This window comes from Nylanderia fulva, unplaced genomic scaffold (genome assembly GCF_048542155.1).
Source record: "Nylanderia fulva isolate GAGA-0341 unplaced genomic scaffold, ASM4854215v1 Scaffold16, whole genome shotgun sequence".
NCBI classification, from domain to species: domain Eukaryota; kingdom Metazoa; phylum Arthropoda; class Insecta; order Hymenoptera; family Formicidae; genus Nylanderia; species Nylanderia fulva.
Window position 1 is genome coordinate 49,337 of NW_028189835.1, and position 11,986 is coordinate 61,322.

The following is an 11,986-nucleotide window of genomic DNA, read 5'->3' on the forward strand; positions in this document are numbered from 1 at the left end:
TTATTCGTGTATTTGCATTGCACTTATATATAATCATTATATATATATATATATATATATTTTTAAAACCGCACATATGTATGATACGAAGCCCTTGTTATAAAAAATGTTGAGTACGTAAAGTTTACAATTTTCGTGACTTTATATATATATATATACGCTCAGTACGATTTTTCACTGTGTTGTGTGTGTGTGTGTGTGTGTGTATCGATATGCGTTTTCATAGTGTAGTTGTGTGAATATTCCCCCTGTATCGCCAGGTACTAGAACTTGGAAAATTAATTTGATATGAAATTATTTTATATTTCGATATAGGGGAGATTATCCGATTTATTATATATTCTATATTGGATGTGGCAGAGAAATAATTGCTGTATAATCAATCACGAGATCCTACATATAGATCTTAAATATAAACTAAATAACAAAGATTTTAATGATATACGTCCTAATATTCTAAATATAGTACGTTAGAAATATTCGTAACGTGAAAAGAGTTTGAAACTTGACTGGATAATAAGTATAATATGTAAAAGTGCCGACACAGTATATATATATATCTAAATTAGCGGCGATTGTGGCTGGAAGCTACAACCTCGTCAAACGCTGCCTCGTGTTCCGAAGTAGCGATCATGTATGCCGGAAGGGTCAGTCCAAGTACCTTGTCGTATCTGGATCTCGTTTCCGATGCATAATCATATGGTTCAGCCTCTTTAGTTTCCTCTGCCATATGTTGCGCTTCGTCGGGATAATCATTGTCTGATTTCTCCAATTTAACGTAAGACGTTTTACTAGCGGACGCGCTAGGTTCTAAAGGATCGAACGCGCGCGCTCTCGTTTTTGTCGTTTTTCTCGAACTCGAACTCGAACGTTGGTCGCGAGGATGCGATGCGGGATCGATTTGAAATTCCTTCGTTTCGCGAAACGCTAGCTGATCGGGTTCTTGCCCGGTGACAAATACGCATTCCTCCTTTTGAAAACCATTCTCATCGATGCACCGATAGCAGGTCATTTTATCACGCATAGTCTTCCTACATTTTGATCCATCTTTTTTCTCAAAATTCTGCAGAAACTCCTCAATCTCCGCCTTCTTGTTTGCTGTGTTCAAGTATCCAACATCCACTTGTTCTTGTCCCTCTGTCGCTGTCGTGGCGTCCTTCAAATCATCCTTCGTTTCACCCTTCGTTTCATCCACCGTTGAAGCTTCGTAACTTTCTTCCGGGGCGTTGTACGAGTCTTTCGCAGTTTTAAAGCTCTTCGGCGATTGCTCATCTTCGCGCGACACTTGCCGATATTTATCGTTCTCTCGTGAATTGCCAAACGAGCTAGATTTGCTGTAAGAGAAGATCTTATCGCTCGGTTGATACGAGTACGAGCATTGTTCAAAATCGTTGCCCGTTTTCGAATCCTTGCAGATTGTGCATGTCATCGAGTCTTTCTGAAACTTTTTGCAATTATCTGTGTTGATATTTTCAGCATAACGTTCCGAGACGGGTTTCGAAGATGATGTTGTTTCGTCCTCGTAAGATTCGGCATCATCTTTACCCGTAGCTAGAGGCTGGTAATTGCTCGGTCCTTTGGAATTGGAGTAATCGCTGCTGTAGTCGGGCGAGTCACGCGACGTACTGTCAAAATCACTTGTAACTCGTTGAGATCCCTTCCTTTTCTCCGATTTCCGTGGATAAATGGAAAGTTTGGATCTATCTGTATAAAAAATAAAATTGTATTGCATTTAAATAGAGTGTATGATAAAACGTTAATTTTTCGAAACGTACGTTTATGTAAAGTGTTGTTGGTGTTGAAGTGAAAAATACTAGTTATACTTTTTTGATAAGTCGAATAATGTAAATTTATACCGAGCTGTATTATATATACTATATATTTTTGTCATGTTTTTGCGAATCAAGGTTCTCGAAACAAGAGTTAATCTTATACGAGCAAGAACATTAAGGATTAACTAATGATATAGACTTACCCAAATAATCGTGCGTAGATTCAGAACTTTGTGGATAATCGAACCTCTTAGATTTTTCTAAAGTTTGAGTTTTGTTTAAATCATGAGCAGAATTTGAATTAGAGATTTTATCCGGATATCCGAAGCTTTTCGACCTACTATATTTATATAGCTTATCGCTGGGCTGATGGTTGTAAGTACACTTTTCATAAACCCCACCAATCTTAGGGTCTTTGCATATCGTGCAGGTTTTAGAATCCCTTTGGATCTGTTTGCAAGCTGCCGCCGAAGATGCATCCTGTACTCGCCGATCGGGTTGATCTTCGCTAGCATAGGAATATTCGCGCGACTCCTTCACAGGATTCCAATCCTTTTTCGGAAGATTGGATTCTTCAGAGTCGGAGAATTCGGAATAAGGATTTGATTCAGAATGTTCAGCGCTATCGACGTTATCGACGTTTTTCTGTCCCTGAGGTCCTTCGAAGGAGTCAGATTTAACATAGGCGTTTGCTTTCTCACGCGGTTGCTTTACATACGAACATTGCTCGTACTTGCTATTGGTCTTGGCATTTTGGCAAATCATGCATACCATAGAATTTTTCACAATTTTGTCGCATTTTTCTTCCTTGTTTTCGTACGTGGCCGGCGTATCGTACGTGGAATCGATGAAATACTCGTCGGTGAATCGGTAAGGATTTTGCGGCTTTCCGTAATCAACTTTGTCATTCTCCTCTCTGTCGTTAGACCTATTAATTATTAATAGACACCGTGTATTAAAATACCAACTACTCTCGTCTCTAGTTATAGTCTATATACAATTATCTATATGCTACACAATTGGAGCAATTTATATAAAAATTATTGCTCGTTTTGAAAATAGAATTGTATTATAATAATTGTAGCTCTTATGCTGATAATGTCCGTTAAACTGCAATATTTTATTTCTCCCTTTTTGAATAAAAAACATATATTCTTCACTTTTGCACATGTAATTAATTTCTTATATTGTACGATTAAAAGTGCAAATGTCAAGTTTGAAAAAAGTATTATTGTACATTATCGTTACCTTCGATATCTGGGGCTGACGAGAAAGGTGGACGGAAAGTGCTTCATCTTTGTACTAGCGGATACGCTCTCTTCCGGAGAACTATTATGTGTAGATATACAACGTTCGTACATAGATTTAGTTTTGGGATCCTCGCATTTGTAGCAAGTCGTGTTTCGTATGTCATCATCTTTCCCGATCGATTTGACTTTAATCTTTCGACAGTGCACAATTTTTGAATTTGGAAGTAACTCTTTGTACTTTGCAGTATCCTTGCTGGTTATTAAAAATGGAATTTTAATTTTTTTCAGATTTTTTTCTTCAACTAATTTTTTCTTGATGTTAATAGGAAAACGCTGAGATGGACTATTGAAACGGTCTCTATATTCATCTTGACTCGATTCAGAATTATAATAATGAGGCAGTATTTCGGAAGAAGCGCTCTCGTAAATGTCATGCTGGCTAGGTACTTGCGGCGCGTCAATAGAATAGCCCAAACTCTTCAAATTACGACTGTACTCGTAATCGTAATTTGCATTTACGTAACACACAATTAGAGCTGATATGATTGTATATATCTGCAAAAATGTTGGAAAACATTTATTCGATAATAGTCGAGATGATATAATGTAACAATGACGTATTACGTATATATAAAGAAATGTTATTACACGAATCGTCTATACAATTTTAAGTTTCATTGTAAATGAAGCTAAATTTCACTTCACTAACCTTGCAACGAGTCATTTTCGAAGATCATCGGTTGCTTCTTATTTGCGTTTACGCGAATAAACTTTGGTAATTTCGGTACAATATCCACACACAATCAGCATCACTTTCTCGACGAATGATCGCGCCTCCGTGTAAAATGCTTTATATTGACTTGTGGTAAACGACAAATATACCCTACCAAAGCATAAATCTCTGTTCTTTTGTTAGAAAAATTCAAAGAATCATCAACCGTGACGCGCTCCAATCAGATTGATCGAAACAATCGATCGATTACCTAAACTACTTTTGCTTTTGCTTTACGTAACTCGGTGCGAGCGATCGTGTTACAGTTTGATGAAAATCAGTGAAAACAATAAAATTATACGCGGCATGTACGATTATGTTGTGATAAGACAAATAAGAAAAATTTCAAAAAAAAGGTATTTTTTTATAATCCGAATGCAATTGTTTTCCTCTAGAGACATTTTACATATATTACTATATATATAAAATTTCTAAAGGTACAGGGCGATATAAATGCGCGTTGTAATATACCTATATGAAAAATTTATATAAATATGTCTCGTTTTCAATAAATTTATACCAACAGCACTTTCGTGACTATTATCAACTAATTATACTAATTGATTGCTCTCATTTTAGGGAATCGATTAATATAGTTTATTACACAAGCAAAAGAAATTACGAATACATCATGTGGTACATTTTTTTAGTAGTAATTGTGCTCTTATACAAAGTTATGTTAAAACAAATACACACGAAATTTTAAAACAGATGATAAAAGAATATCCAAAGATAATATTGTTACTATCCTATTTATACGTTCGGGAAGCAAAATTGTACAATGTGAAAGTATTCGAGGATCAATGACCGCGCGTCATATCGTGTATTTTCGCTTCGGCGCACAATAGTTTGTCGAAAAATATATTCATCTACAATTATGTGATGCATTTAATACGTTTTAATAATATATAAATTTTTTTAAAAATAGCATATTATTATATATCTCTTTATAAAAAAAAGTTAAGTGTATATTATAATAAATATATATAGTTGTAAAACAACATGGTCCCTTGAACAAGAATTAATGATACGCTATATAATAACCAAATAATATAAAATTATGATACGACAATCAATATAAATATAGATAAACAAGTTGTATAGTTATATATATTTGAAATTATAAGTGCAAGATTCTTGTGGTTTTAAAACTTTTGAGAAATAAAAATTTCCAAATTTTTTTACACTTTAATATACGTATAATTAAAGCTTTATTTTGCCGTGCAATATTTAATTAAAAAACTAAATATTGTTTGAATGCGTGTAACAACTTTAGGGATTAATATATTATTAACGATAATTTGTTTAATAAATTCACTTGAAATTTACTACTTATATTTGCTTAGTCATTGTGATATATTTAAATTGATTAAATGTGTTCTTTAATAGTTTATTTACTTATATAATAAAAAGGAAAGGAAGAGAGAAAAGTAGTGTCTGTTTTTTGACAATGAAAGAGAAACACGTAAATACTGATTTGTGAAATAAACAGATTATAAACTGTCATCTATGGCTTACTCTTTAAAGGGAAAATGTCGTGGGTAAACAGAAATATGAGAAACACGCGGCGTAGTATGACTTAATTGTTTGCCGAAAGCTGCGTCGGTGGGCGCGGGCTTCATTTGAAGCTTTGATGCGATTTTCTGCATAATAATCTTGTCGTTCTCGGTGTGTTTTTTCGTTTTTTTGTCGTTTGATTTTTCTTTCTGAGAAATATTACGCTTGCGATAATAAAGAACTTCGCCGGCCAAAGTAATCATTGCTAAAGCGAGTCCAAACAAAGTTGCGATAAATACACCTCCTGTAAATGGAAAAAAAAACTAGATATAAAATGTGTTATGTATTATAAAAAAGATAAGCGCAGCAGTACCGATTTAAGCAATAATTAATCAAAAATTTGTTAAAATTGTCTGAAATAATTATTTTCAACTTTTTATCTAGTTTTCATTATCTTTCCTTTTTTACGTATATTACACACACACACACATTTTTAATAATGTAAAAGAGTTAATGTTAACTCACCCAAACTCTCTAATGTGATGCCTTCATTTTCGTCAGAATTCGGACATTGAGTTTTCAACGTCTGATTCCAATACTTGGCAGCCAACGTCTCAAAATACCTGTCTTTCTGTAAATCGAGAATCCTACAAATGATATTATTTATATAAAACGTTTGTCACCGCATTTCCATAATGACGATATATTATATTATATATGTATATACAAATGTAGGTATAGATATTTATATATCTACAATTTTTATTTTTTCTCAAAATTAAATCAGAAAGCAAATTCATTTTCTCTCACAATTAATCATTATACGTGCAAAAACGTTTTCGACGCAACGCTACCATTTTAACGCTTTTACTATTACTGATAACAAATGCGAGAATAATTTCGAAATAAAGGAATAAATGAAATACGATTGATAAAAATGTAAAGAGAATCCATGACAGACTTTCTACTTATTTCTTCTTGTAAATGACTGCCCTGCTGCACGGCGATAGCATACGGTTGCTCCGCGAATACTTCGCCCACTTCCGTCAGATTACAGTTTTTCGTCACTTCGTACTTAATCTCGGACGAATCGTGAATAAAGGCAAACTCTGCATTTTCACTCTCTATCACCTAAAGAGATAAATAATCGATCGTTAAATTCATATTTGCTCACAATTTAAAGAAAAAGGAGAACATTCATTTCTCTCTTTTTCTTCTACCTTCTTAAAACCTTCCTCGGTCGTCTTTACTGGCCCGACTTGAGTGATGGCTTGCAAAATATGACCGTATTGTTCCTTTATCGGATAATCCCAGACGCGATATTCTACCTGATCACTGGTACTATTTAGTGTAATTTCTTTCCATACCCTACCAATAAATGAAATGTGAAATATACGTGGATATACACACGTTACTATATGTAAATCTACAACTACCAATATACAATTCAAATTAACGAAAGAATAATAATGTTTACACACGTGTAAAGCTTGTCCTCGGCATTTTTCATGTTTGTAAAATATTGATGAGCACTAGAGTTGGCCAAAACGGTGTAATTTATGCGCGATTGTCTCGCCAATTGTTCCAACGATTGTACAGGCGACTAAATAATGTAATATACATGCGAATATAAGAAATGGCGTGTGTTTCACACAAAATCAACACGTAAATATCTGTGACATCGGTGCTTTATATATACTCTTATATACTCTCATACATATATTATTCGTCGAAATAAAGTAAAACAACAAAATAATCTCAAATGAGTTTAATAAGAATAAAGAACGATAAAGATGTACCTGCATTCTTTCTACAGTAAGGAAAGCAGCCAAATTTGCAGTAAAAGTCGCGAGCATCAGTACAACGAATAACCAATAGGCTGCGACCAGAGTTCTGCTCGACAATGCTTTTGGGGCTTCGCCGCCACCCTGTGGTGTGAAAGATGTCAATGCAAACCAAAAGCTTTCTTTCAACGTAAATTCTCTGAAAAGCACAATCTATCAATCTGTTTGTTGTAATATGTGCCCAAAAAATCAAATTACAAGTACAAAAAGATACGACAAAAGATATATGAGCTTAATAAATAATCACCAAATAATTTAATTGATACTTGCGTACCGACAAGGATAGGGGTAGAGTCGTTTATTGTTTCTCGCACTATATGGTGAATATTTATCCAATATCCAAATCATGATACCGGTTAAAGTTAAGGCTCCCACGATGCTAAGCCAAACTTCAAGTCTCAGTACCGTCATAAACTTGAATAAGGAAGTTTTACGAACTGGCTTCCTCATTACTTGAAAACAAAAATTAATATAAATTATTCAATAATTCGATATTCTATATCGTGAGCATCTCGAGCTTACAAAAGACCTGCAACTCGGATATTGCGCGAATTGCAACCACACAAAGAGAGAAAAAAAATGACAAAAAGAAAAGACAAAAAGGATATTGCATACATATATTTTTAACACTGTATAATTTATACACTGTTAAAAAACAGATATAAATTGCGTACCAATGAGTATACCGGACTGTTCGAAATACGGTGCGACAAAATCAATGACTTCTTCCCGTTCCGACGTCATTGTCAATGCCGCCACAGCAATATCAGTCTCCTACACAAGATAAATATATATATATATATATATACAATAAATATCGATAATAAAAATAATTACGTATATATATATATACATATAGTATGTAGCAACTTCAACAAAGATTGGCCTACATTCATATTGTATATTCTTGTATACTTGTAGCAAAAATATAAAAAAATGTATGTGATAACGTATAATGAAAGAAAAAATATAAATAGAGAAAATAATCACACTACGCAACAATGTTGAGAAAGAAAATGAGCAATTATTAAAACAGTCGATTGCCGTCTTTGTACTCGCGATGACAGTGCAAAAGTAAATGTTGAAAGAAAACGGAAAAAGACATGCAAGTTGAAATGTCAGTGAATATCATATTTTATAAATTAAACTTACTCCTTTAGCCAGATCGCCTATTACGCCGCTCCATTCGCCGTTGGGCAATTTCTTACCAAATTCTTCATCTTCAGGAATAACAAGATCGTAATCAAATTGCATTTCGTAGGATAATTTTTGCACAAAATCAATACAGTAACCCTCCCAGATTTGTTTTCCTTCTTCATCGCGCATTTCTTGGCCCGTCGCTGGATCTCTCTTAATAACCGACCAAGGAACTGCCTATTTCAAATTAATCATACACGCAAATTTAAATCAAGATTTAGTAGACTAAAGTTCCACTTGTGATATTATTAACAATATAAGAAATGGCAAAGCATCATCAAATTGAACAATTTAAAAATGCGGCAAACATTTTGCATGAAATATGATTAATTTGCAACTGAAAGATCAGCGTAAACTTTATTTTGCTAATAAATTTAATGTGAATTGACAATTTAACAATTTACCTTTATATTGCTTTTTTTTCGTTGACATTTCGCAGTTAAAGTAGTAAAAATAATAATAACTCTTTCTTTGTTCAGAGATGTAATGTTGTTCCTCATCGTTTAATGATACGTAACGAAACGTTCGTAAAGTAGTGAACGTAGTGAAACGCAGTTCTTACCGGTGCCGTTCCAATCCGGAAGAATCGCCTGGCTGGTTCTATTTTCTTCCCGTCTGCTTCTTTAATTTTTGTACGTCTCGTCCAGGTCGCGAGCGCATCCACAGAGCCACGACTAACCGTTTGTAGCTCGATCTCTGCTTTGTAAGTGATCATCGCCTTCTCCGACCAGTATTCAAAAGTGTCATTACTGTCCAATCTCTATAGAACGTGAAATAAGTGAAAACAATAAATGTTGTATAGGTATCATTTATGCAAATACGTATTGTATTATTATAAAATGAACGCATCTTTTTCTTATCAACTTTTAATCGCTAAAATTGACTTTATAGCTAATATACTTACCGTCATTAAAATTTTGTTAAATGTTTCTGCTGTAGCATTCGAAATTAAGGTGGGGTCGATAGGCTTATCGCACTGACCTGTCTTTGGTGTCACACTTACACCCGCCTTTTGAACGTCGCTCATTAAGCTTATGATCAAGCCAATCAAACGTTTGAAATAAAAAGGGAATATCTAATATGTACAATATAATATGAATTTTTAATCATCACATCTTCTCTTTTGTATAGAAAACTATATATATATATATGTATGTATATAGACTTGTATAACTTATTGAGAAAATATGTATTTCTTTTCGAAAAAAAAGAGAGAAGGAGAAACAAGAGAGCTAGGCTTCTCTTCGAGGTTGTGGCCAACATGTTATATTAACCGACGCTTTCACATTTAGCAAATGTGGGTAGATTTTGTGAGAATAACACATACATCACTAATTTCAAAATTTCATTTTGTTGAAACTTATTACCTTGAAATTTGTGGGGCAATTGCAAGATGCTTCGCCCATTAAGCGGCAACAAATGTCGGGCTTCATAGTAAGAACGGTGAATGAAACATTTAATTGAAGATCACCGGTAATATATCGAAAGTCGTGATAATTATTGTCTGTAAACACTAAATTCCAAATACCATCTCTTTTAACGAGCCCTCCTCCGATAGCCTAAAAAATGGCATTTATATAAGCTTAGATTGTATAACATATAAAAACTCTGAAGAAATATTTTTGTTAGATATTACATGTTCTAAATCTAAATTAATAAAAAAAGCATTTCTAAACCAAAACTGATGATACCGTTTTAAATAGCTCTTCCATTTTCGATGTACTAGCATAAATAACATAATAAGATGGCGACGGCCGCATACTCCGTATTTTCGACACTGTTCTTTCTGTCAATTCGTCAATGACTACCAATCTAATTATCGAATTTCCAATAAGATAATAAAGGCTCTGATTTAGCTCTAAAATCGTTAATATACATCTGATGTATATTAAATATAGAAAAACACACTATATTGTGCATAAAAAACCTGTGTTACTTTCTTTACATTGTATATATATATATATATATATCTATTTCATTTTGATTCATTTTATGAAAAAAAGCCTATGTGCATGGATGTAAATGATTATTATATAATATAATAAAAGAAAGTACGTGTAAAATATCCAAAGTGTGTGCAATCAAACGTACATGTACATATATACATTATTACATATAATATCAACATATATCGGCGGAGAGTACTATATATCGGCTACATATCTTTGCGCGCACCTCTTTCATCTTCAAAGATTAGACCAACGTCCGTTGCATTTTTCATAATCAAAAGATCATCGATCGCTTGAACATATGGATTTATACTGCAGTCGCCACGTTTGTATATTATTCCTCTTTCGTCCGCGACTATTCGTAGTTTGTCCCAGCCGGTCCACGTCATATCCAATATAATACTTATTCCTTTATATAGAGCGGCACAAACTATTGGAAGAAGTAAAAAATAATACTTTTACGTGGATTTTGTATAGAATTTATACCATTAGGGAGCAAATTTTCGTTTTTTTAAAGATAAATATACAACATATATAAAATCAGCTTACGTAATTTATATGTAATTTGCAAAAGGTATATATTTATAAAGAATAATTGATATTAAAAAGTATAAATCTCTGATTTGAGCTTATATACAAACTACATAAAAAAAATACCTTTCTCGAAACTCGCGTCAACACTCTCGCGATTTACTGTAACGGTAGAAACGTGAACGGTAATCATATCGTTGGCAAAATTTCGTTCTGCCTCTGGAATCGCATCATTTAATGTACCCAAGATAGACGAATCGGCCTCCTCTATCACAACCACTTGGAAACGAAATCATTTATTATCGTTAATCACATTGTCGATCGAGACACCGCATATATTATATCCCATATATATATTAGATATTAACTATGTTCCTCTTTGCATTTATATACATTAAATTACATAAATTATTCTGTTTTAAAGTCCTGATATTTTTGCGCATAACAGATATGTATGTACACATATAGTCGATGCCAAGTATGTATATTCACATGTTTAATTTATTTATAAAAAAAATAAGAATTGCGAAAAGTATATACGTATATCTTTAGAATATAATATCTTTTTTTGAAAAAGAAAACGTATCTAATAAATAGACGCACGAGCAAGGAGTATATTCAATCGTCAAATATTTATAATTAAATTGTTAGGAATATATATATAAAAAGAGAAAGAAAAAGGAAAGAAGAAGAAGACGAAGGAAACGATATTAAATGTTGAAAAATTTGGTAAACCCCATAAATATGTGTACTTACGTAAATTCATCGGCGTTTGACAAAGCACAAATGGCAGAAAGGAGGCGAGAATCAATATGGGCGACATTCTCGTCCTCATAGCGAATTAAAGTCGATTAAGGTCGCACGGATGAACGAACAACACTTTTGTCCTCCTGTTTCGGGCAGCAGGTGCTAGAACAATATGATGGTGAACGGGAGGACATTGGCGCGATGAAGCGACGATGGTCACGCCTGCGCCGATGCCACGACGATTGCTTATGAATATTATATATCGGCACCTATCGAATCATGAATCCCTTTTTCCTGCTCCCTACTCACTACGACTATCGGCCATCGGACCATCGATTTATCGTGCAATTTATAAAGTCGCGCATAATAACTCTGCACCAGGATCATCGCGGGAAACGGTAGTAACAGCGCCGGATTTTCATGACCG

The 11,986-nt window shown here is 33.7% G+C and overlaps 2 protein-coding genes across 3 annotated transcripts; both read right to left on the reverse strand.

Moving 5' to 3' along the window:
- Nucleotides 1-517: 517 nt before the first annotated feature.
- On the reverse strand, nt 518-3,746 carry LOC114942467 (uncharacterized). Its single transcript, XM_029317840.2, has 4 exons — nt 3,732-3,746; nt 3,021-3,577; nt 1,976-2,700; nt 518-1,704 (listed from the first exon to the last, which is right to left on the reverse strand). Exons 1-4 carry the CDS (start codon nt 3,744-3,746, stop codon nt 566-568), a joined length of 2,436 nt encoding a protein of 811 aa, XP_029173673.2. The 3' UTR covers nt 518-565.
- Nucleotides 3,747-4,377: 631 nt separating this feature from the next.
- Ir8a (Ionotropic receptor 8a) lies at nt 4,378-11,752 on the reverse strand. 2 transcript variants are annotated; one of them, XM_029317822.2, is made up of 16 exons: nt 11,569-11,752; nt 10,939-11,091; nt 10,508-10,711; nt 10,024-10,190; nt 9,700-9,891; nt 9,237-9,407; nt 8,895-9,092; nt 8,288-8,509; nt 7,810-7,909; nt 7,410-7,587; nt 7,091-7,274; nt 6,773-6,894; nt 6,512-6,659; nt 6,253-6,422; nt 5,817-5,938; nt 4,378-5,595 (listed from the first exon to the last, which is right to left on the reverse strand). In XM_029317822.2, the coding sequence occupies exons 1-16, from the start codon at nt 11,645-11,647 to the stop codon at nt 5,309-5,311; spliced, it is 2,697 nt and encodes an 898-aa protein (XP_029173655.1). In that variant the 5' UTR covers nt 11,648-11,752; the 3' UTR covers nt 4,378-5,308. The 2 variants fall into 2 exon arrangements, with proteins under 2 accessions (XP_029173655.1, XP_029173656.1); XM_029317823.2 differs by lacking the exons at nt 10,024-10,190; nt 10,939-11,091; nt 11,569-11,752 and having other exon boundaries at nt 10,508-10,574.
- Nucleotides 11,753-11,986: the final 234 nt, after the last annotated feature.